Genomic DNA, 26,203 nt, shown 5'->3' with positions numbered 1-26,203 from the left:
AAATTGTGGCGAACCAAGATTGATAGAACAGAGGATCTCACCACAGCCTTGCAGCGTAAGAATAGCCAGTCATGAGGGCAATTATCCAATAAGTATATAGAGTCTTTTGGTTCTGCCACTGAGAAGAAGCATAAATAGTTTAAAACAAACCAGACGATTACTACAGAAAAGAGAAGTAAGATTTTATCTTACAATTTCCAAGACCTCCCCATCCTTTATTGATGATGCCCCTCTGTCCAGTTTTTTCTAATGCTTCTACAATGATTTGAGTCATTTTTTCTGGTTTTTGAACAGGCTGTAATAAGTGTACAAGAAAGAGATGAAGTAAATAAGATCAAAAGAGCAAGATAAAATAAAAATCAGTTCATGAAATCCAAATTCCCTTCTTTATTATTTAGCCGTATACGAAGCCTCAAGTATAGCAGACAGACAATCGTTAAAAAAGGACAAAACTTCAAACAGGGGAAGTACCAAATTGTACTAAGGATGCAATAATACTAACATCCTCATAATTCATATATTATCCTTTATATTACGTAAGTTCGTCATCAAGGAGCGAAAAGACCTAGTAACCAGAAGGCAGTTAATTAATAATGGCTCTTTTAAGCATATGGTAATTAAGTAATAATTCCTGAACCTTAGCTTTAAAATTTTAGGATGTTTTATCTCATTCAGCGTTGAAAAATAGATAAAACCAATTAATAGGACCATCTGATTCTCATTTGAAATGATATTTTCAATAGTCTTTTACGTGTTTGTAAAAAGTGGAAAAAAAAAAAAATGAACACCTTGCAGAGTAGACCCTCTGTAAATTATGATACAGTCAAGTTATATAACGATTAACTGATGTTGCAGATTGGCATGTCTTGGAAACCATTTCCTGCCCATTGTATATCAGAACCAAATTGAAATGCCTGAATCTTTTTCGAAGAAGACAACATAAAGTTCAAATGTGCTTTAGCACACAGGATGATATGGCCAAAATGCGTAATGGAAATAAGAAGACTTACCAGGCTACCAAATCCAATGTAAATAGGCTTGTTACCCTCTTCAAGCCACTTCACGAGTGACTCTGGGGGTTGATAGTTTGATGCAAGATCAAGGAAGCAAAACCCAACAACGTCAATTTTTGGACCCCAGTCTGCAAACCAAGAAATAACGGAGATTAGATGCTCCTGTCATGGGTCTGGCAGCAGAAGATAATACAGGTTATGTTTCAAGCACTTGACACACCTTTTACATTGGGTTAACGGTTCAAATAGGATGAGAAAAAGAAACAATATAACCATTGGAAGAAGTTCACTTACTTAAAGGGAGAAAAATAAAAACCAAAAAAAAGTTTTTTTTCCCCTTTTGTTTTGGGGGTTTTTTTTTTGGGGGGGGGGGGTTGTTTTGTGAAGAATGAAAAAGGATAGAAGAGGAAGCGACATGCCCAAGATTAATTGACGAGGCTTTTCCCAACAGCAAAGCACACTGTCTTTGCCGAAACATTTTCCTTAATTGAAAGAAATAATTTCATCAAAAGTTCTTTTTATTTGGCCCCAAAGAACAACAGCATAAAATAAACATATATCAAAACAGAATCAAGGGCAACGAACTGTTATGATATGAAATGCTATAATGTGCAGCACATAAATATGACTATAAATATTTGTCCAAGACAAATTTGACTATAAATATAAAATGTTATGATTGAGATCTAAAGCAAACCTTTTGGTTTAGGAACAAGGTGAGGGCTCCATATATATGCATGCGGCACATCATTATCAGAGCCCTGGGCATCACTTAAATATGTGACTGGCCGCAGCTTCAACTTTTTCTTCCTAAGATCATTGATCATGTCTCGTATTCCCAGCCAAATGAATGAGTCAACAATTTGATATGAAAGCTGAAATAGTGATACATGACTAATTTCCAGTTAAAATACGTGGACAAAGAAAGTGAAGGAATCATAAGAACTGATACAAATTTAAGAAACTCACCCTATATCCTGCTGGTTGCTTTACACGAGACAAAGGATGTGGAAATTCACTGGTAGGCCTGAAGGAAGAAGACAGTACACACAATGTAGATTTAAATTTACCGCAAAACAATACTAATAAACACTTTTCAAAAAGCATGAAATAAAATTTTGTACACTAGAAAATGCTAAAGAAGTAAGATTACATCACCAAGATGAAACTTACGTCCATGGCATTGTAAAAAAAATATGTATTGGTATTTTCAGTGCCTCTGCCACATGGGTATGACCTAAAATTGAATGTTCCAATGTTCATCAGCAAAGTATGATAACCAGGTATGAGCGTGCCTGATTAAGAAAAAGATAAGATTTATTTCACATGATAAAATTGGCTGAAGTATAAGATATCGTATGATTACATTACAGAAAGACAAATTTTATTAGTGAAGTACTTTTCTCTAAAACATTTGAAAACAAGTAGAATTGCCTTCATACCATCCCAATATCAAAAGGGGAATAGTGTGTGAAAACTTCGATTGGTATTTGAAGATCATGATGACCATTGCTTTTTTGAAGAAGTCATTTCTAGATCTTTTTTCCAGTTCATAATTACATTCTTCTGTCAGCCATTCAGGATATTTGCACCATGTTTTTGTAATCTGGACGAGGGAGTTACACCAGCTAGTATCCACTTTCAAGTAGAATCACTAGTGTAACCTAGAACGAGCCAAAGCAGAAGCAAACTGGCCAGTTTAACCAGAAATCAGTCAACGAACACTGGTTTGTGGTTGCACAATTTCATCTTTGTATGAAATGGAGTCACCAAGTTTGGAGGTTATAAAAAACGTGAAAGAGTTACCAAATTAAGAGATATGAATGACATAGTAAAGTCTTGTGGATTAAGAGAGTAGCTAAAATAATGCACCCAAAAGGAAAGTGGCATAAGTGTCTTTCTGTGATTATAGTCGAAACAGAGGTTGAGGAGTCAGAGTTATGTCATCAGAGTCCTTCAATGATCTATTTTGTTTGTTTCATTCCTTTTCCTCATTACTTTTGCATTCCCAAGGCATTTCCTAAACAAGATTTCATGCTTGAGCTATAATCCCATGTAATTATCATTTTGAAGTTATTTGATTTAATAATTAGAAAAAAAAATAATATTAATTTAGTGAACATTGCAAAAACTAAATTTCTCTAACGAGCAAATTAGAGGGACAACATGAAAGAAAATTAAAATCACAAATTTAACCAATCATATCAAAATGCTACTGACAAGAAAAACCATACCATATGCTGGGGGATTGGCGATAATTGCATCAGCTTTGAAAGGAATGCCAGAATCCATATCAGGTTCTTTACAAGCTGGAAGCAAAGAGTAGATTATATTTTTGATTTGCTTCCGTTGAATACGTATCTCGGAAGGTCCTGAAGGCAGGAAGCCCTTATTTTTTACCATATCTGCTCCAGAAACAATTTAAAAATTAACATGTAAAATTAAAATAGTAGAAATGCAACCATAAAGATAGTAGTTATTAAATTCAAAGATCCGATCTGAAAATCAATGTGTCACATGTATTTTAGGACCATTTCACTGGAACAAGCTCCTTTCAGATTGCAAATTTGAAAACAAAAATGAAAAAAGATATTTTTAAAGGGCTGCCCTGACAAAATAGAAAATGTTTAGGAGGATGACTATATGCTAGGAACATACATGAAGGCAAGCAATTGTATTCATTTAAGTTTTAACTATGCAAAATAAAATTCAAAGTTACAGATTTTTTTTGGGGGGGGGGGGGGACATGACAGCCAGATCAATGTATGATTCAGGATGCATACTCCCGAATTCAAACACCACAGACATTCTATTGGATAGGCAAGAGAAATGAATTTTACAATTCTGAATTTACAATAATACAAAATACAGATAGGCACAGTTGTACCAACTGGCCCACAAGCACAAACACTTGGGGGGGGGGGGAGTTCCAGTAACATTGCGTTGATATCAAGATACACTCAAATCAACTTTACACATCACAAGATTTTCCAGCCCCACATGTACTATAGTAGCATCATTTCAAAGTAGTCTAAGAATAAAGTGTTTGGCAGTAAACATAATCCAACCACATAAAATAACACCCAAGAAGACGACAAAAAGTGTTGTGAGTGTAAGAACTATGAATGGAAGACTCTCGCATTTATAACCATTATTGTAATATGATGCATAAGAGTTGTATGAGTGTGCATGATACATACAGCCGGCAAGGATTTTCGGATCACCGCCTAAAGGATAAAATTCCAGCCCAGCTGTCAAGACAAATTCCTTAAAATTTGAATGAGTTGCTAATCTTACACGATGACCATAGTCCTGCAAGCAAATTCATGCAAAATCCTCAGTTTTGAACTCAATAAATTCTACAGAAAAATTCAATACAAAAGAAGGATATCTCAGTTTACCAATATTTTACCCCAGGATAACCAATTTGATTAATTTATAAATTACCTAATTTTCTAATAGCAATATCTGCAGCAGGCATTCCTAGCCCAATGGCAACGACAGAAAGTAAACTACCCAAAAAATAAGGGCGACTTCTGACTGTAGAAAACTATAAATGCCATTAAATCATTAACCTCCATATCGAGTAAAAAACCTAGGTCTTGACTTACTATTACAGCCAATGATAAACAGCTAAAATGTGCCAGATTTGTCAGAGAAGAAACAAAAGACAAGAGCTTTAAATTCTGAATATTTGGAAAAGAGATAAAAGCATGCAGCATCAGAGATAGAAATAACATCATGTACCTAAGCAGAGTACCTTTGGCAAAATAGTCACATATTTGATCTATTTTACAAAGGACACATTGCAAAGTTTATGATTTAATAATCCAGTTGCAGTCAAACCAGACACTTGTTGCCAAAGCCAAACCCTGTTGGATATGTATTTATCCAGAGGCTGTCCTTGACTGAATCAGAAAGAGATCAGAGAGTTTGTTGCATTCATGCGTTCTATTTCTGTTCTTTTAAATAATATTTGTAATCTTGCTTCGCTTAAATGTTCGAACATATCATGTTTTTGTTTAGAATAAATTTCTTTTACGAAAAGAGATTCAACAAAGGATTACATGGATATGCAGACACATATGTATAGCATTCAAAACATGGCAGCCATAAAATGAGACATCTGTTGTCTCTCTATACCTGCAACCGCTTGCCTATTGCAACAAAAGGTTGTACATCTCCACGTGTCCCAACAATAAGCATTACTATCTGTAATGGGGGTATGTATTGAAGGTCTGATGCTTCAAGTTGATGATCATCAACAACATTATTTACACGTAATTGAGCGCCAAGAGCTTCAGGCTCTGCATCTCCTGGAATTTCAAATTCTACAGTTCCGTCATCTTTTACAGCTGCTATCCTGTTCAACAATTTAAGCTGCATAGTTGTAAAGTTCAGTGCTCGAGGTTTCAGGCTTATAGGTTTAAAAATTAAGATGATAATGATCAGAAGATAAATGAAAAGAAGAAAAATTAGGAGAAGGGGATAATAGAAAACGGCTGGATGAAACACAGTAACCATGATCGTAATCCTAGTTAGTTGAGCTATTGGCATTGCCTCCAGCTTTTACACGATGCACCTTTTTCCTCTTCTCCTAACATCTAAGGAAGAGAGAACTTGAGAGACACTCATCATATTATGACCCACTTGACATGTTTTTTGTGAGAATGTTATGCTTGCAGAATATTTTATATGTTCAATGAAGTCCACTACCATATCAAATGCTTCAAAGTGCTTTGAACGACATAGTAGAAACCACATCGCAAAGGAAAAAAATTTGTCAGAAAAATTGGACAAAAGTCTTGATTCAACAAGAATACAATCATATTATTCATCTTTCTACCCCAGAAGTGACAGTCTTAAAGTACAAGCGAGAGATATGATGAAAACTGCATAACAAATAAGCTCAATTATTCAAGCTTGTTTTAGCAAGTTTTTCTTCCAATTTCTTATTCCACCATATTTTCTTTCCCAATGGATAATTGAGATCATTTCAAATGCCTATGTGTGAAGACAAGCATCCCAGAGATCAAAGAAAACATTGAAAAGAAAGAACAAAGAAAAGCATCTACATTCTTCCAGTCAGAGATGAAAGATATTCCTAGGTCTTTACCAAACAGCTTAAACTTATGCATCACAAATCTTTGATATGGAATAAATTTTTCAAAGAAAAAGTATCCCAGAGACCAAATTTTGCAGCCCCTGTTCTCATAATTATATTTTTTGGCTGTAACACTCCTATATGTTTCCTACATTTCAAGCCCAAAGTCCTTTTATGTGAAAGATTTGTGTTAGATATGAAGGCCGTTCAACTGTCTACCTGACAGTTTAAGCCATTTCTAGCATATGGTCAGTAATAAAACTGTAACCTTTTCCGCCTTTGTAGAAAAGGAATAGAGTTCCATCCAACTAAAAAGTCATTGGCAAAAGTTTTTTCATTTTCATTAAAGTTCTAATTCTGCTTTCCAGCCATAACCTAACTTTACAGCCACCATAATTCTATAACAATTGTTGCGGTTAACATGCAATGAAAGTCAGCCTTATTCCCTTTGCTTGATATGGTAAATAAACAACTACTCTGATAAGAACAGTTAGCACTACCCATTAAAAGGAAAAGACAGAGGAGAAGAAGATGAAGAATTAATTGGAAAATAGCGATCAGGGATTAAATTCAAGGACAAAACTCAATCATAAATCTAGATAAAATACCTTCTCCTTAACAGCAATTTTGTTATCAAAAATCTGAGCTGCATCTTTAGGCCGCAGATGTCTCTGTCTCTCAGTTTTTGATCTTTCCAACTTAACTTGATCTGCACTTGAATCTAACTTGTCTGCATGGGATGTTTCTGCTGGCAAGGTGTTCATCTTAGACAAACCCTTGCTAGAATTGCCTGAATGAGGAGAAAACAAGACTACCATTGGTATATAGCTCAGAAATGTGCAATATGGCTAAGATATCAAGTAAAATACTATTTTTACATTACTAAAATGTTTAGAGGTCCTTATGACAGTTTACAATGGTTTCATCATCAAGATAACCGTGACAACAAAACAATATGCTCATTCCATGTTTTTTAGACAGAAAAGATCATTAATAGTAATTGTTAAAAAATTGTGGTTTGCAGCCAGAGAATGCGGATCGTGAAAGATTGACCATCTCTATATCTTTATATAAAAATTTAATAACTTTAAGAATTAGTGGAAGATCAATTAGGGAGTAATTGTGGAGAAGACATTAAAAAGTTAAGAGGAGCAGAAAGATTGGTTCCAAAATTTGAAGAACAAAGGAAGAGCAAAGAGGTAGGCTGTACAGTGCTGTGGCTCCCATAGCTAACCTATTCTTTTATGGAAAAAATAACCCGCCAGACTATTTCAGTGGTCCACATTCAGATTGTTCCCTCTCCCCTCTCCTTCTTTGACAAGGTCCTAAACATATTACGATTGATCGAGACAGCTTATTGTAGGTGAAGAGGTCAAATTACCCCTTATCTCATTATATTCCTATTACATGCCTCAATAAATTTTAGATATAAGAAACTTTTACTGAATATTAAGTTTGACAACTTCATTAACTCTTCTGAGCTATATTTATTGGATTGGATAAGTTTAGTCAATCCTCCTCACATCTGCTTGAGTGTTCGCTTGATGAGATGCTTTGGCCAGAGTGTTCAGAGGTTCATTTTACAAAATTTGCATATGATTGCAACTTTTTAATGATATCCCAAAGTATTGTAATTCCAATGAAGGGGTAAAGGGACATTTTCTGAGGATGTTGTTCTTTTATTCCTCGTTCCCCATCAATTGTTCCAGCTTCACACCAAGAGGACGCACGCTAGAACCTGCTATCTTAGAAGCCCAGTGAAATAAAATCTTAAAGTTTGTAACTGAAAAACTTTCGGTTTATTGAACTAGTGCTACCCATTTGCGATATCCACTGTCATCACATATATGTACCAAAATACACGCATGCACGCACAATGCAAACTTCGGAATCAAAATTTCACTAGTCGGCAACTTCTCCTAATTAAATGAGACTAAGTAAACCATGTTTGCTCTAGAAAAGTAATTCATGTCTCATGCCAAATGTTTTTGTCAACCATCACAAATAGCGGCCTTTATTGGCTCAATAAATGAACTTAAAAACGCTGACAATTGTTTTAATTCGTCATGCATTTTCCTAGCCACAAGCACATAAGTCGAAATTTAAGAAAAGAAGAAGAATACAGTTTCAGGAAAGAATCTTGGGAATCCGTTCTCAATTGTCGACCGATAAGTCATAACGAATATATTTTTCCCTTAACTACTTCTACCCCCTAATTCGCTAAATGCTTTGTCGATTTGCAAAACAAATGCTCAACAGCTTTCGGGCCAAGTTTCACATACCTGAAGAACCAATGCCCCCATTATCAACTGAAAGTCCAGTGCCAACATCTGTAACACCATCCACTTCCTTACTAGTTCTTCCGCTTCCAACACCTACTTCACGCTGGACACTAACAGAGAGATCGCTAGAACTGGTGGAACTGGAAGAAGAGCTCCGGCGGATTCTCGACAAGTCCGCCATTGCCACTGTCAGCCCGAGGAAGCTATATCGATGGTGTTGATCGGGATCCGGCGTGCTGTCCAGAAGAACAGGGATAGCATATAGAGACGAGAGAGACAGGAATATATATAGAATCGAAGAAGCGAGAATTCAGCGGGAATCTTTCGCCGAGATTCATGACATGGCACATCCAGAGGGTAAGAGAGAGAATACGTGAAAGGGGAGTTGGCGAAGAAAGAAACCGAATGGTGGCGGCTCGAGAGTGACGCACGTATGTATTTGCGTGCTGCGTGGGGTGATTTTACAAACCTTTTCCGACAATGTAAGGACAAACAAAAACAATAAAAATGGTAAATATTCATTAAAAAAATACAACCTCGGTTCAAAACATAAGTTAAATTTTATTAGAATACTTAGTCTTTTTTATAAAATAATATTTATTTTTATCTAAGTATTTAATGATTTTTTTAATTTTATTTCCTGTATTTTTTTAATTCATTTATTATTTTTTTACTTATTTTTTTATTTAATAAGGGCAATCTGGGGGAAAAAATACATGCCTAATGAGTTTATTATTTTAAATTAATTTTAACTAATTTCTTGATAAATGTAAATGGACAAAGTTTTTCTTATATTTTGAGCTGGAAGGAGTATTAGCTCAAGTTTCTTTTTTTATTATATTATCTCCTCTTTTTAATATAAGAGCTCGTTTGACTTTTATTTTGATTCTAAATATTAAACTTTAATTCATTTTGTCTCTCATATTTATCTATTTTATTTCAAAATAATCTTTATAATAGTTTTAGTTTTAGCCAATACATTTGATTAACAAGGATATTTTAGAAAATACAACACGTATTTATTATAAATAACTAACTTACCTAATTTTTTTAATCTATTCAAATTAAACAATTAGTTCTTAAGGACTAAAAATAGTATCAAGTTTTCAATCATATGTCATTATAAGTTCTATTTATTTTATTCAAATTTATAATTAAATAATAATATTTTAAAAATAAACATATTACCATATTTAATTAGAGAATTTGATACAATAAATATAAAGAATTTGATTTAAGTCTTGTCCATATACATAATATTTTTGTTCAAAAATGATTAAATTTTTTAGGAATCTGTAACTAAATTGTTGTTATCATTATGATTTATCTCTTTGGTTAGCTAGGACGTGATATTTGTTTTAGTAAATTATAGAACTAGATATAATCATATATTTGCACAGAATTTAAAAAATATGAGAAAATTAATTTTTTGTGTTGTTATAGTATTGACTCTACTATAATTCAATTTTTAAATTTTAACATAGTGTAACTCAATTTTTATAATTTTGACTAGATTATAATTTAGTCCCTAATTTTTAACTCAATATAACTTAGTCCTTTATTTTAACCATTTAAAATATTAGTTTTCATATTTTAGAAAATAAAATTATATATTTTATAAAGTTCAAAGATTAAAATTTTAAAGATTAAAACTAGAAAAAATGCCAAAAAAATTTGAAAATTAAAAAATTGCATTCAGGAATCTGTTTTAAAAAATTGTTGTCATTTGCTTATGAGTTGTTATCAAAACTAATAACAATGTTATGATGGGTCTCTATTTACAATTTTTTTATTTTTAAGGTCTTTTTTTAGCAATTTTTCTTTAAAACTATGGAAATTAATTTGCAGTAAATTAATATTCAGAAACTGAATTTTTAAGTAAATTAAAATCACATGCATTGAGTTGTTGAAAGTCAAAATTTAAGTACCTAGTTCTTCGAATTAAAATTCAAGAACCATGTTACAACATAATCAAAATTATATGGACTAGAAGATTAATTATTTTAAGAAGATATTACTATAAATTACTTATAAAAAGTGCTATTTGTAGAAATTTTTATATTTTTTATTGATATTTATTATATTATCATAATCATAATTCATTTCTTCTTTTATACGAAAATCGTTTTTTTAAACCAAAATAGAGCAAAGGTTGTAATTTTATTTTTAAGAAAATCATGTACTCTAGTCGTTAATATAAAACTTATTTAACTAATTTGATTAGATTAAAAAAATTAGGTAAATTAGTTAATTATAAAAAATATAACATGTTTTTTCTAGAATACTATAATTATCTTTCTTAATATTCTTCCTCCCTGACTTAATTAATTATGGTTGAGAGAATATTCATAGAAGTAATTTAAAAAAAATGATAAACATAATAAATAGATCTTATATTTAATATCAAAATTAACTTAACAATTAACTTGTATATTAAGAATTAAGGATTGGAGGAGTATGAAAGTAGTTTTAGAATCTTACTTTACGGAATGGGTGGGCATCCGGGGATCTGGAGTTTTATTCCCAAAACAGGAATAAAAATTTTTCATCTAAACGTGGAAAAGAATCCACGCAGGTCATGTTTCATTATCTCACGCAATAATAGGTGGGGGTTAGCTTTCTTCGATTCTCAAATCTAAATTTTCTTTTTTCTAGCAGCTTTTTGTTTTTTGGGCCAGCTTTTCCAGCGGCCTTTTGGTTTGCTTCAAGCATAAGAATTAATTAGAAGGTTAATTTTAATGAAAACTAATGGGAAAATGATTTTTTTTTTTTGAACGGAAAAGTGATTTTTTAGTGAAAACTGAGATCTACTTAATCGTGTTAAGGAAGAAAAAAACAAAATAAATAGCAGTCTCACTTTCCTCATTAATTTCCGTCTTTTGCCCGAGAGATAAGAGGGTCATCAAAGATATGAATTAAAGTTTCCTTTGAGACATCTTAGTTAAATGATTTACAAGTGTAATATATTTAAATGATTTACTAGTGTAATATATTTCCCATGTACATTGCTAAATAAGATTTATCTATCCCCGTAAACAAATAATTTTGTAAACAAATAATTTAGTTTCATCCATAATACTCCTCCAGTTTTTAATATAGGACCCAATTCTTGAGTTGTTTTTTATCCTAAATATAAGACCCATTTCTCATATTTATCAATTTTCTTTAAATTACTCTTATAGATACTCTCTCAACTATAATGAAGTAGAAGAGGGAGAGGGGGTATTAAGAAAGATGATTGTGATGTTTTGGAAAAAATGTGTCACTTTTCTTATAATTAACTAACTTACCTCCTTAATCTAATCAAATTAGTTAAATGGATTATATTAAAGACCAAATGAGTAGCTTTACAGAGATTATTATTATCATAATTATAAAGTATTTTGACCAACACAAATTGAGTCCATAGCCTATGTGTGGTCTGATCATTTTTGCAATAGCTGAAAGACTACTGTAAGTTGTTAATAGGAGTTGGTCTAGTTAGTAAAAAATCATCTCATAATTTATAAGATTGTGAATTCGAATTTTATTGTCGATGTGAAAACTTTATTGAAGGGTAGTCTGTAACTACATCTATAAATATACTCTAAGTCTAAAAGTATGTCTAGATCATAATGAATCTTAACACTCAACTTATCTAAACTTTTGTGTCACGTTGAAGAAAGACTATTATGAGTTTATGATTATACTTACAAATCCGTTTGTCTTCGTTGTCCTGCTGCATCTACTTCAATCTCAATGAAACATTTTCCAATAACATGCCTCTCCTGTCCTCATGAGTGACTTGTGTTTAATCAAAAGAACTAATCAGATAATCCAAGCAGTTGCTTGTGCTTAATCTCCCTCAAATTTCGAGATTTCAACAAGAAGATGAAGAAGGATGGGTAATGATGAGGCTATTTGATCATATATATGATTCACTATTTTATTTTTAAGTAAAAAAAAATAGTTTTTACTTACGCCGTATGATTACATTTCAGTTCCTTAATATTTCAAACAAGTACATTGCATTCTTAAAAAAAATTACATCCCGTATATTTAAGTGCTTAATAAGGTGTGTGATTGGGTTTGGTTTTGACCAAAATTTAAACCAAACCAAACCGACTACTTTGAACAAGAAATATATACTTGATCAGTTTTTTATTGAGGTCAATCTGGTTTGGTTTTTATGCGTTTGGTTCATATATGAATCAAGTTTCATTTTTGAATATTTAAAATTATATACTAGGACTCAGCATAATCTCTCTCTCTCTCTCTCTCTCTCAAGATTTGAAGTCACTTTGATAACATCAAGATTCATGAAGGACAACGGACATTCTCATATCCAAAATAGAAAGGTTCAAATTTCATTATTAGTAAAAAAAAAAAAATTAGAGTATATGTATTTGTAAGTAGCTTCGTTGAATTTCATTGTAAATTGTGGGGATGACTAAAATGAAGTGTAAATTGCGTGAGTTAGTATTTTGGTTTTTAAATTTCTTAAGCATTTTGGGCTACGCTTTAGTTAAACTTAGAAAGTAAAAACTAATAGACTAATAGCTTATAATACCCACCATAAAAAAAAATATTTAAAAATATAAGACGCTGTCCTTCAAGTTTGGTTTGGGAGGCAACAAACCAAAACTTAAACCAAACCATTCTGTTTTAGAATGACAAAAACCAAGGCAAGGTGCGTGGTTTCACTAGGGCTGAGAAAATATATCTATAATTAGAAAAAATTGGGGAGAAATTAATTGAAAAATGACGCAAGGACTTTATGCAACTTAATATGCGCAATTATGCAAGCAATATTTCTTATATCATGGTTTTTTTTAACAACTGAACTTTTCTTATATATAACATATCTTTTCTTATGTGCAAGTTATATTGTCATGCATCTCTTATATTCAATTAAATAATGTTTTGTATAAATAGTCTTTCTTATGTGCAATCCAACTTTTCTTATGTACAACCTATTTAATTTTTAGTTTTGCCTTATAATTATGATTTTAAGAATATATTGGTTATAATTGATTCATTAGATGGATTTTGGGTACAGTTAAAAAAACACAATTAAAAAGTCAAAATTAATTTTTTTTTAAAATCCAAATATCCTAATACATGCTAAAATTAATTATCTATTCAAAATCACTGTTACCTTATAAGGTATCTTATTTGTTTTTTAATTCTAAATTAATACAAGGCGACAAGCCCACCAACATAACCCATCCGTATTTTTGTCTTTTTCCTTTTCTAATTTTTTCCTGGTATAAGGTATAAACCGCTTTTAATATTATTTTTGACGGCCCCACACACGTGCTGAACTGATCAGTGCTCCACATTAATGTCCAGAACCTAGACAGTAATAATCAATCATGACTTTTAGCGGTGGAAGCCTGATGACTGATACTTCACCCCGTGAATGAGAGAGTGCAGTTTCTAATAATCCCCATCAAATCTCCGATCATCAAACTCAACGCATTAATTAAACCGTCCCTCTCACTTTACAGATATTGAGTCTACTGTCTCCCATTTTCTGTTGTTGCCCTCGCATTTTCCTCGGGTGTCTTTCATTTTCATTCCTTTGTCCAATCTCCTTCTGGTTGCAGACCGTGAACTAACATTTGTTTTTTCTTTCTGAACTCATCCTGATAGAATAAGAGTTGCAAGATTCTTTCTTTTCTGGCAGCTCTTTTCGTATCACTCTTCTTCGATTTGCGGTGAGTGGCGTCTTATACAAAATCAGATCTTGCACTGTGCTCTGTTTGTGAGGCAGAGTACATATAAGATGGAGAAGAAGGTGTATGCGGTGTTTGTGTTGGTGGGTGTGCTTGTGTTCGTCATCTCCGGTACCGCGACGGCGAAAAATCATGTATCTGCGGTCGGAGACCCGGGAATGCGGCGAGATGGACTGAGAGTTGCCTTCGAAGCTTGGAACTTTTGCAATGAAGTTGGACAAGAAGCGCCTCACATGGGTAGCCCAAGAGCTGCGGATTGTTTTGATTTTTCCAGTAAGCCAAATCACATAATCCACACTGATTAACACCACATTGTTCAGTAAATTCACTCTCCATTCCAATACTGTATTAATTGTTCTGGTGAATCTCATTGTTGTTTCCCTTTCAATCCCTCTTCCCTGATTCCCAAAAATTTCCAGTCTTCCCACATTTCTGTGATCACCTGGTGTTTTTCCTAGAAAATATATAGATCTTATTCTGTTGTTGAAAGCTGAATCTGGGTTCTCATGAACAGGTACTCTGGAACAGAAAGTTAAGGAACATGATAACAGACTAGGGGTAGGGGAACCATTTCCTGGTTTGAGTAAAGAAGATATAAACAACACAGACTTATATGCTGCTGATAAGGAACTGTATCTGGGTTCTCTGTGTGAGGTGAAAGACACCCCGAGATCTTGGCAATTTTGGATGATTATGCTTAAAAATGGAAACTATGACACACGATCTGGTTTATGCCCTGAGAATGGGAAAAAGGCTCCTCCTTTTAGACCAGGAAGGTTTCCTTGCTTTGGACCTGGGTGTATGAACCAGCCTATCTTATGTCATCAATGGACCCAGCTAAAAGATGGTACATTGCGAGGAAGTTTCAGTGGTACTTATGATTTGGATTCCAGGTGTGGGGATGAACGTGATGGCCTCTCTTACTATGAGGTAATCTGGGAAAAGCAGGTCAATGTTGGGAGTTGGGTTTTCAAACATAAGCTAAAGACTTCAAAGAAATACCCATGGCTGATGTTGTACCTCAGAGCTGATGCGACCAAAGGATTTTCTGGAGGTTACCATTATGACACAAGAGGAATGCTCAAAATTGTAAGCTTGTTTAATCAGATTCAATGTTTAATACTTGCATTTCTTTCTGATTAATTAATTAATCAATAGTGTTCATGACTCAGCTTCCAGAGTCACCCAATTTCAAGGTAAGGTTGAGCTTAGATATCAAGAAAGGTGGAGGACCAAAGAGCCAGTTCTATCTCCTAGACATTGGAAGCTGCTGGAAGAACAATGGCGCTCCATGTGATGGAGATGTTGTTACAGATGTTACCAGATACAGTGAGATGATCATTAACCCAGAGATTCCAGCTTGGTGCAGCCCCAAGGGTTTGGTGAATTGTCCGCCTTATCACATCACACCAGATGACAGAAAAATATACAGAAACGACACCGCCAATTTCCCATACTCAGCTTATCACTATTACTGTGCCCCAGGGAATGCCCAGTACTTGGAGCAGCCTGTGAGCACTTGTGATCCTTACAGCAATCCTCAGGCACAAGAGATAGTTCAGTTGCTTCCTCATCCTATATGGGGTGAATATGGCTATCCCACTAAAAAAGGGGACGGTTGGGTCGGGGATGCAAGGACTTGGGAACTTGATGTTGGTCGACTAGCTAGTAGACTTCACTTCTATCAGGTCAGATTACTAGCTAACTCCGTTTTTTGCTATTGAAATCTTTCAAATTCAATGCTAGTTTTCTGATGAAATTTGTTTGGTGCAGGACCCAGGGACTCCTCCTGCCAAGAGAATATGGACATCCGTAGATACAGGTACAGAGATATTTGTTAGTGACCATGATGAAGTAGCAGAGTGGAGTGTCAGCGACTTTGATGTTATTCTAAGAAAACCAAATCAATCGATCTGATTTTCCTTTCTTTGGATATTTTCTTAGCCAATTCATTCTTGCCAATCTAGTTGTGATTCGAGCTGGGCAAGTCTAGAACCAGGATCATCTCATTCCTGAATTCCCTTGAAAGATTGATAGCCAAGCATAGAAGGCCCCACAATGTGGAATTTGGCACCTAACTTGATTGGCTTATATATATAGTGAAATTCCCTGCTATGGCTCTTTTATGCCATCTATATGATCTTTACCTCAATTCTAGTCTATTCATAATCCATGGTTCAGAATTCTCTCTTTTCAACTTGTTATTTTGGACCACTTAATATTCGTCAGTGGTGGAATAATCATAGTCAATCAAGTGAAGACTTAGACAACTGATCATGTGATGTTAGGTGATTTTTGTTTGGTGTCCAGCTAGTTGCTGCAAAATGATTGCTGTATTAGTGGACACATTGATTTGTTGATACTGCACCTTCATTTTGACCTTTTTGGTTGCTAGTTATGCTGCTTTGCTTATTCACTTCCAGTGTAACTGGATTTTTAATTTTTTTTTTCCAAATTGTATTTTGTGAAGAAGTAAAAATTATTGGATGGGTTTAGACAGTCGGAGAAAAAAGACCCAAGAAATGTTGTTAGATTTTTCTTAAAAAAAATTTTCTTAAAAATTAGTGGTAATTCTTAAAAATATGATGGTAACTTTTTTCTTTCGCAAGTTAATTATATTTTTTTTTTAAGAAAATAACATATTTTCATTAATTAGAAATATTCATAATATTGTATTTCGTAGTCTCAGGATGAGTAGTAATTTTTCCAGGGACGATATTTGTGCAGCCTATTGTAAGAATCAATTTATTGCAACTAAAATAAATATACCTTATTCATATTCTAACTGTATAGAATGAAATTTAGCACTACCAGAAATTGTTGATTAGAGATATGATTAGCTTGCCATTATAAAAGATGTCCAGGTGCCTGATAAACCCAATAGTTATCGGTTCATTCGAACCGGGTTCGGGCCTACAAAAATGTTAAAATATGAGTATTTATTAATAATTCATTAATTTTGCTTTTCCGGAATCTACGACTACCTTGAGCCTAACTTTTGTGTTCGTGGCATGGATACGATCAAGGAAGAGTTGGTGCTGGCTTTTTGACTGTATACAGCTATTTTCCCATCGCCTGACAACTCTTTTTCGGCCCTTTTCTTTTTGAGCAAATTTTCAAATTTTCTTCGGTCCTTTTTGTTTTTGAAATAAACGAAGTACAAACCATTACTAGCGACTAAAGAAGAAACAAAGGTTTTTGGCCACTTTCTTTTCTATAACATAAATTTATCTAATTTATAAATATTGAAAAAAGGTTAAGGTGCATTTAATACTTGAAGTATTTTTCTGCGTGCATCTAATATCCTAAAATATTTTGTAATATATCTAGCAACTTGAAATATTTTTTTTAAATGTGTTCATCTCGATAAAGGATTTTTTGGTACATCCAGTACCCTTAAGTATTTTATTTAGGTTCGTTTAGCTCATAACAATAATTTTTGCTGCATCTAGCACCAAGGTTAAAAAAAAAAAAAATCTTTCAAGTTGCTGGACACATGAAAAATATTTTTAGATGTTGAATGCATTATAAAACATTTAGTATATTAGATGCACTTGAGAAAATATTTTGGGGTATTGGATGTAATTTAACCCTTAAAAAAAGTTTTAACCCATTGGTGTCTTCACTTTTTTTTCTTTTTATTTCCATCCTCAAATAATTACCGATGGGTTAGTTATTTTTATTCATTAATTAGGGGCATATATAAGAATACCACATTCTTTCGTCTTATAATAAAGAGGGAATAATTTATAAGTACATTATTCACAATTTATAATTAAATTATTTGAATCTTTTATGCATTAATAAAAAAAGGATTGATCCCACCCAATTTGCTGCTTCCTCAAACAATGTCATTTGGAGGGACGTGAATGTATTACTCAACTTATTCTCTCATGTTTCTGTTTTCACTGCTTCTTCTATTTTATTTAATAATCTTGTTAATTTCTCCCCTCATCTTCATCTTCATTGTACTTTGTAGAGTACTCTTTTATTTCTTAATATCATTTTGCTTTATTGTAAGAAAAATTGAATTTTTCTCAATTTGTGAATAGAATATTTATTAAGACCGGTCTAGTTAAAGAAGTTGGTTATTAATTTGCGAATACAATATTAATTTTCTTCTATACAGAAGAGAGGGCTACGTGTCTACTGTTTATCCTTTGACACCATCATCTGAATTAAATTCTTAAAATGCGATTTAATGATAACTTTTTCGAATTCTAAATCACAAACCAATCTTAATTCCTTAAAAACAGCTCACTCTTCACACCTCCACACCCAGTCATAGAATTAGCAGCAGTCATAGTACCCTCTTAATTCATTCTCTAGGGGGATGATGTCAAGTTGGGGTTCTGGCTATAGGATCAAGAGGTACTATGATTTTGTTCTTCACTAATCCTGTCCTTGTTATAAGTAATAAACACTTCCAACATGTTTCATAATATTATAATATAAGACCTCGTTTGACCTTTATTTTAGTCCTAAATATAAGATCTCAATTTATTTTGTCTCTCATATTTATATTTTTTTTTCAAAATAATCATTCTAATTGTTATAGTTTTAACCAACATATTTGATTAGTAAGGATATGTTAGGAAAGATAATACCTATTTATTATAAATAACTAACTTAACTTATTTTCTTAATCTTCTCAAATTAGTCTTAACTTATTTTCTTAATCTTCTCAAATTAGTCAACTAGCTCTTATAATTAGGATCAAACGTAGTATAATATATTTTACTTAAGACATTAATTTTTCCTATCTAGTATCTCTAACTAATTACAAAAAAAATTTCTAATTAACTAAACTCTTCTAACTCATAATGATGTTTTATAGGAATTAATTAATTTAACTAATTTTATTAATTTAATTATGTTAAGTTGTTATTATGTGCTTATAATAAGGATTGGACTGAACAGTCCCCAGCATAAAATAATTGGAGTAGGGGCCCCCAAGGACGTGTTGGCTTTTTGCAATCTACGACTTGAGGGTGGTACCTAGGATTTGACAAGGTGGAGTGTATTATCTTCCACTTCTCCATTGCTGAGAATCTTCCACAGCTTCAATAATATCTCCAAGTAGAACAAACCAAGGATGGACCAGTACGTGAAACTCCCATATCTCAGCTTAGTCATCATCTCACCTCCATTGTTAAAATGACAATCCAGGGAACTATTATTTCATCATGTTCTTAATATAAGAGTTAGACAATGAATTTATTTTGGTTTTAAACATAAGATCTCAATCTATTTTGTTACTCAAATTTATAATTTTATCCTCTAAAATATATTCCTATCAATTGTACATGTTAAGGGGTTAATCTAAAGTCAGTTTCGATGCACATGATTAATAAAAGTATTTTAAGAAGTCTAACATTTATTTATTATAATAACTAATTTAACTATTTCTTTAATATTTTTAGATTAATTATATATTTTTTATATTTAAAACACATATGCTTCCTTCTCCGCTACTCAAGCTATGTATTCAAAACACAACAAAATAGGATGTAGAGGAGCAATCAAACAAGTATATAAATCATGCCTCCGGTTTGGACTTTTTTTTTTTTTTTGCTAAAACATATATATCCTCCTATTGGAGATACTCCTATTCAAGATATTGTCAAATACTAAATGTAGATACTTCTCTCAGTTGAAATTCGAACCTTAAGTTATCATATTATGATAGACTAATTCTTTGTACTAGATCCAAATCCTGTTGGTGGGTTTGGACGGTGTGGTGTGGACATAATCATGAAAATCGGTTCAGGCCCAAGCCCAAGCTATGAGACGAAAGAAACGTATGTTGGGTTGGTATAACTGGTGGTTGTTACCTATTCGTCACTTGCATTGATAGACATGTTGTTGGTGCCCATATAAATGATTGAAAGAATAGGATCCTAAATATCAACCACCAATCTCTAATTAGTTCTAGTGTTTATCGTTGTAATGAGATTTATACTGCTTAAATATAATATCCACTACTTATATTTAAAATTTTCCGATATAAATAATTTAAATTAGATCCAGACAGTATATAATAAATATGGGTTTTTGATACTCATCAGTTTACTTAGTAGTAAAACTTATTCTCCAGCAATATTAATATTGAATTTCAAATTTATATTCAACGACATTATGGACTGGTTTCTAAACTATTCTGCTTAGGTAACTTACAAATAATAAATTTTTAAAATAGATTTTATGTCATATTCCTCATAATTTATAAATAATATTACCTTCTTTTTTTTTTTTTTTACAAAAAGAATTAGTGGCACTGGCACCGTCCTAGTTTGTATTGGTATTGGTATTAATTAATTATTATATAAAAGGCAAAAGACAAACTAAAATGAAATTCCAAAATTGTTTGACCAGGAAGCTTTCCGTGATTCTGCACCGTTGGTTCCCAAAAGCTTCCGGGAAAACGTTAATGTCGTGATAGCCTTATTAAATTATCCTCCTTATTCATCTATGACCTATCATTATCAAAATGCCAAAAAATCGACTAATTAAGATTGAGCTCCGACCACCTCGATTTCAAATTGAAAACTTTAAATATTTGTAATTATTTTATGATTCATTTTCAAATCTATGTTTATAAATCTATATATATATTTGAGAAGACGGCAAATAATAATTCTGTCATATCTTTTAAATTGCGTGAGTTTTCGTCCAAAATTTTTTTGTCGTGAGTTATCATCTTCTGACATAGTAAAATCTTAAATTTAACAGTCCACTAAATAATTCTGTAAACAATAAACAGAGAATTAGAAAGAAGGATCAATAGGAGTGATATTTATGAGAGAAGATCATAAAAATTAAAATTATTTAAAAGGATCAAATACTCAAATATAAATTTAAAAAATATTATATTGTCCCTATCCGAACCTCCTATATTTTTTCCTATATTCTTTCTTACATTTTATTTTTAAAACTAATGCAAATTAATAAATTATACTAAATTAAACCTGATTTCTCTTAAAGTATACAACTTGTGTAAAAATCAATTAAAAAATATGCAAACATTGTTCAGTGATGTATAAATTAACGTTTTATTTTCTTTATAAAAATTAAAATTTTATTTTTAAAACCATCATATATTTTAATTGAAAATAAAAGTTATATAATTTATTACATGCACAATTTTAAAAAATTCAAAGAAAATTTTGCGTAATTTATCTTTTATTTTATAAGAAATTTACAATAAGAATGAAGAAATGTCAACAAAAAATAGCATTTAGATTAAGAAAATTTTGTATAATTTCTTTCCGCTTTTTTGGTCAAGCTTGGTCTTTATTTGGTTGGTAATTGGCCTCAGCTGTGGAAAACGTGGGGCATTTTCCACCGATGTCAACGTCAACTTTCTTTTAATCCAACAATGTCATCATCACTTGGTGGTTGGGGGGTTGCTGTTCTTTTGTGTAAATTCGTTTCATATATTAGTTTTGAGCACGTTTACAAGCAGTTCTGTTTCTTTCTTTGTTCACCCCCTCGGCGACGACGGCGACTAAATAGTGACGAAGAAAGGTCCTGGGGCTGAGGCACGGAAAGAATTTCCAAGATGGAGAAAGCTATTCATAGACAAAAAATGCTGCTTGAACATCTTCAACCCGCTTCTTCAATTTCATCTTTTTCCCATCAATCTACTCATCTTTCTGTAAGTTCATCTTCTTTAAGAATCCATCTTTTCGCTCTTCCACTGTGCATGAATTCCACAGATTCTACTCCTTTCTCGTTTTTAAGTTCATCAATCTACTCTCTGCTTGTGTCGGTAACTGATGATCATTAAAGTTCTGCTCATGTTTCTTTCCCAGACTAAATTTAATAAACTTTAAATGCTTATCTTGCCTGTCTTATAAAGTCGGAGCTAAATTTTCTGATAATTATATTGATATTGATAGTTTCTTTGTCTTGAATATTTGGAATTCTTCTATCTTATAAACTTTGTTTTTTCATTGGCCACAACTTTGTTTTCTTTCTTTTTAAAGGGATGGCTAATTCTTTGCCCTTTCTTTTTTAGGCTTCAATCTGTTCTGGTGGAAATTTTTCTCATGGGCTACCATCTTCATCTGAAGATGACGTGGTGATTGTGGCGTAAGTTAGTTAATTTGGGAATGTGGATGCGAACTTACTGAGTATTTCTTGATTTTTTAAAATTTCTCAATCAAAGTATTAAACCTTTTATCTTATATAATTTCCTGCAAAACCAGTGCATACCGAACTGCAATTTGTAAGGCAAAGCGTGGGGGCTTCAAGGATACCCTTCCAGATGATCTCCTTGCCTCTGTTTTGAAGGTAAAAGTTATTCGATAAAAGAAAACATTGGAAGTAAAATTGTTAACAAAGAATTGGGTTTATGGGAACATATATAATGTTGCGGCTGGTATGATTTACCTCAATTATGAGTTCTCATGTAGGCTGTGATAGAGAAAACAAATGTGCACCCAAGTGAAGTAGGCGACATAGTCGTTGGCACAGTACTTGCACCAGGATCAGAACGAGCTATTGAGTGCAGGATGGCTGCCTTCTATGCTGGTTTCCCTGGTAAATTTCTTAATCGAATAAAAATGACTATCCTCAAATGCATCATTTTCAAATGCCAAGTTAACTATAGACATGGATTGAAAGCATGATTTATGTGAAATTCCAGACTGATTTTACTAGAATTGGAATTCACAGGTTTCTCCATCGGCACCTAATGCTTAAAATTGCTATGCTATTTTATCCCCAACTTCAATATGTGGTTTATCACTTTCATGATTCAAACAGATACAACGCCACTCAGGACTGTTAATAGGCAATGTTCATCGGGACTTCAGGCAGTTGCTGATGTTGCTGCTTACATAAAAGCTGGTTTTTATGACATGGGTAAGAGCGAATTCTGAATGTCCGTTAGTTTAAAAGATCTTGTTGTTGACTTTACCTTCCTATTATGTCATGCAGGAATCGGAGCTGGATTAGAGAGTATGTCTCAAGATACTATTACAAGGCCTTGCAAAATGAACCCAAAGGTGCATTAAAGATTTAATTTTTGAAGTCCATATTTTGTTTTACAGGTTAAGACATGGTTTATTAAGCTTTACTTTTCATGTCTGTAACAGTTAGAAACCTTTGAACAAGCTCGGGACTGTCTTCTTCCTATGGGAATTACTTCTGAGAATGTTGCACTGCGTTTTGGTGTCACAAGGCAGGAGCAGGACCAAGCTGCTGTGAGTATGACAAAATTAAATAAAATATGCTAAGAACCAATTACGAGATTGTCAAACTGAATGAAACTCTTTCGATTTGAATCAATAGGTTGAGTCTCACAAGCGTGCTGCAGCTGCAACAGCATCTGGTAAATTCAAAGAAGAGATCATTCCGGTTTCTACAAAGGTAAGTGGCAACAACAAAGATGAACTTTGTAATTGTAAAATTAGACATGAAATATTTTGACAAGGAGGCTTGCACAGCGGTAGCCTCTCTGCTCTTCATTTGTAATGAAATGAAGATAGAAATTAATTTTGATATAAACTTCTAAGGATAATGATAAAAGGTAACTTAGAATCTTCCATAAGAATGAACTTATGGTCTCTAAATAATGATAAACTTAAACCACAGATAAAGATATGCTCTTAATCCAAAGGAGTTCTACTTGAATAGATTTATTAACACTTATGATAAATTTCCATAGTTTGTAGACCCAAAAACTAGGGAGGAGAAGAAAATTATAGTTTCTGTTGATGATGGGATCCGGCCAAATGCAAATTTGACAGATTTGGCAAAACTGAAGCCTGCCTTCCAGAAGGATGGATCCACGACTGCAGGTAACCAGGAAATCTGTTCTTCTTCATTTTATTACTTTGGCTAACTCTTTAACCAGTGGTTTGCTTGTGTTGCGTCTCACTTTATCTTCTAAATTCAGGGAATGCAAGCCAAGTCAGTGACGGTGCTGCAGCGGTTCTCCTCATGAAAAGAAGAGTGGCTGTGCAGAAGGGATTGCCTATTCTTGGCGTATTCAGGTACACAACAATGATTGGGAAACAGATCAATTCTTGGGAGGAACAAGTCACATCAGAAGTTGAACTAGACGTAGCTCTGCATGTATACTGTAATACGTGACTAACTGGCTTGTCCGGAATTCATGTTATCTCTTATAACTAACCCTTATATCTAGTTAACAGAAAGTAGTATTTTAAGCAGTTAAAGTTAATCTTCCTTATTTTACCACTTAATTACAAAAGAAAAAATAGGCGCCTGAAAGCACTTATCTGGTAAATATGAACTTATTTATGGATGAGGCATGTAGTGTTACTTCACCTATTCATAAATGGATTCAGGATTTCAGGTGATACCCACCTGATAAATTATATAAGAATGTAGAATACTTTATCAAAAATTTTTGAAGCTTGAGACCATCTTCTCTGCAGTGTTCAAAATATCATAGATTGAGCTGTAAAATTATTCATAACCAGTCTTTCATCAATACTTTGAGGTCTTGTCAAGTACAGCCCGAATTGCTATCAATTCTCAGAAGAGGAAATCATCCCTAATTTTCTGTGCTAATACATTATGTTAAAATAAAATTGATGCACAGAGGAATTCAAACTTTCTTTGCAGTCTTTGTCATCTCATTTTGATTTCTGTAGGAGTTTTGTTGCTGTTGGAGTAGATCCTTCTGTCATGGGTGTTGGTCCAGCATTTGCTATTCCTCCTGCAGTGAAATCTGCTGGTCTTGATCTCAATGACATTAACTTATTTGAGATTAATGAGGTAAAAGACTAAAAGTTATGTCTTTCTTTCCCTAAATTGAGACAAATAGAAAATTATAACTACGCAATTTGTTCTTAGCAATTTGATGGTCTCGTACAGGCATTCGCTTCTCAGTACGTTTATTGCTGCAAGAAACTGGGACTGGATCACAGAAAGGTCAATGTTAATGGGGGTGCCATTGCTCTTGGGCATCCTTTGGGCGCTACAGGTACTCAAAAGTTGGGAAATTGTTCCATTAAAATTACTGTCATGGGAAACTGGAGACGTCCTTCATTTTTTTGTTGTTGTAGCATGTTTACTCTTCTGTTCTTGATTTCATATTATTCAACAGATCAATAGGGCAGTTCTCTGCTCACTTTTCATGCTGAATCTAAGATGCTTTATTGTGAAATTATATGCTGCCATTTTGTGTCAGGGGCTCGCTGTGTTGCTACGCTCTTGAATGAGATGAAGCGCCGTGGCAAGGATTGTCGCTTTGGTGTAATTTCTATGTGCATAGGTATTTTTCTACTTCTACTCCATCCGCAACTCAAAGACGTTCGATTGCTCTAGGAAGTTGAAAGATAATACAGAAGATACATATTTGCTCAAGCTTCACTAACTGAAATCAAAGTAGGTCTTTTGATGAAACCGTATATCATAAGAAACACAGTAGAATGGTTAGAACTCTATCTCAATGTTTACAGGTGGTCTGATGCTCTATGTTGGATTTCCGTGTGATAGAATGTTCATAATAAAATCCATTCTTGGAATCTTTTCCTAGAGCTTATTCTTCTGGGATGAATTGGTCTTTAAACAAGTTGGTATAACACAGAGACTGGCTTGCTCGGGAGTCTGCCTGATTTTCTTAGAAAAAGTAGTCTTATTCAATTGGAGAAAGTAAACAAGTAAAATTGTTGCTCTCTGCCATGATAGTAGAAGCAAAGGAGCAAAAATGAATATAGGATGTGTGTTATTAATTCACTGTCTTGACTCTGGACTAATAAAAATAACGAATTGTCCATAATCGTTGCAGGGTCTGGTATGGGAGCAGCAGCTGTATTTGAAAGAGGGGACTATTAACAGATCTGTACGATTCCAAAATGGTTGGAGATTGTGACAAGTACAAAGAATTGTTTATACACATGCACACATGTATGCGCCCACTTCCCCAGTGAAATTTTTCCTCTGTACTTTGTCATTAGAGTTTTCATTAGTCTATCTCAAGTAATTTTGCTTTGTATGAGATAACCATGGGAGATTTTTGTTTCATGAAGTGTAAGAGCTTTTTTTTATTATGGGGTTTTCCAAACATAACAATGTGATTTTTCAGTAATAATAAAATAAGGGCATGAG

At 33.1% G+C, this 26,203-nt stretch overlaps 3 protein-coding genes across 3 annotated transcripts; 2 read left to right on the top strand and 1 right to left on the bottom strand.

Annotated features, from left to right (window-relative positions):
* Positions 1-14: 14 nt before the first annotated feature.
* On the bottom strand, positions 15-8,737 carry LOC114745727 (sterol 3-beta-glucosyltransferase UGT80A2-like; the record flags this gene model as incomplete). The annotated part of the gene is made up of 11 exons (XM_028933891.1): positions 8,400-8,737; positions 6,726-6,907; positions 5,157-5,393; positions 4,214-4,325; positions 3,248-3,418; positions 2,187-2,250; positions 1,983-2,040; positions 1,711-1,888; positions 1,011-1,141; positions 193-295; positions 15-118 (listed from the first exon to the last, which is right to left on the bottom strand). Coding segments are annotated over exons 1-11 (1,521 nt in total), but the record flags the coding sequence as incomplete, so codon positions are not given.
* Positions 8,738-13,786: 5,049 nt separating this feature from the next.
* Positions 13,787-16,497, top strand: LOC114745730 (uncharacterized). The gene is made up of 4 exons (XM_028933893.1): positions 13,787-14,389; positions 14,631-15,205; positions 15,289-15,804; positions 15,890-16,497. The coding sequence occupies exons 1-4, from the start codon at positions 14,167-14,169 to the stop codon at positions 16,031-16,033; spliced, it is 1,458 nt and encodes a 485-aa protein (XP_028789726.1). The 5' UTR covers positions 13,787-14,166; the 3' UTR covers positions 16,034-16,497.
* A 5,114-nt stretch (positions 16,498-21,611) lies between these two features.
* Positions 21,612-26,164, top strand: LOC114745728 (3-ketoacyl-CoA thiolase 2, peroxisomal-like). Its single transcript, XM_028933892.1, has 14 exons — positions 21,612-21,773; positions 22,137-22,210; positions 22,327-22,411; positions 22,534-22,660; positions 22,886-22,984; positions 23,060-23,127; positions 23,218-23,325; positions 23,414-23,491; positions 23,790-23,922; positions 24,021-24,117; positions 24,745-24,868; positions 24,968-25,076; positions 25,284-25,367; positions 25,884-26,164. The coding sequence occupies exons 1-14, from the start codon at positions 21,678-21,680 to the stop codon at positions 25,928-25,930; spliced, it is 1,329 nt and encodes a 442-aa protein (XP_028789725.1). The 5' UTR covers positions 21,612-21,677; the 3' UTR covers positions 25,931-26,164.
* Positions 26,165-26,203: the final 39 nt, after the last annotated feature.

The sequence above is a fragment of the Neltuma alba genome, unplaced genomic scaffold, assembly GCF_004799145.2.
Source record: "Neltuma alba isolate B1F8T4 unplaced genomic scaffold, ASM479914v2 tig00004775_pilon, whole genome shotgun sequence".
Classification (NCBI taxonomy): Eukaryota; Viridiplantae; Streptophyta; class Magnoliopsida; order Fabales; family Fabaceae; genus Neltuma; species Neltuma alba.
Note: the sequence above shows the minus strand (reverse complement) of the source record. Positions and strands in the feature narration are given on the sequence as shown.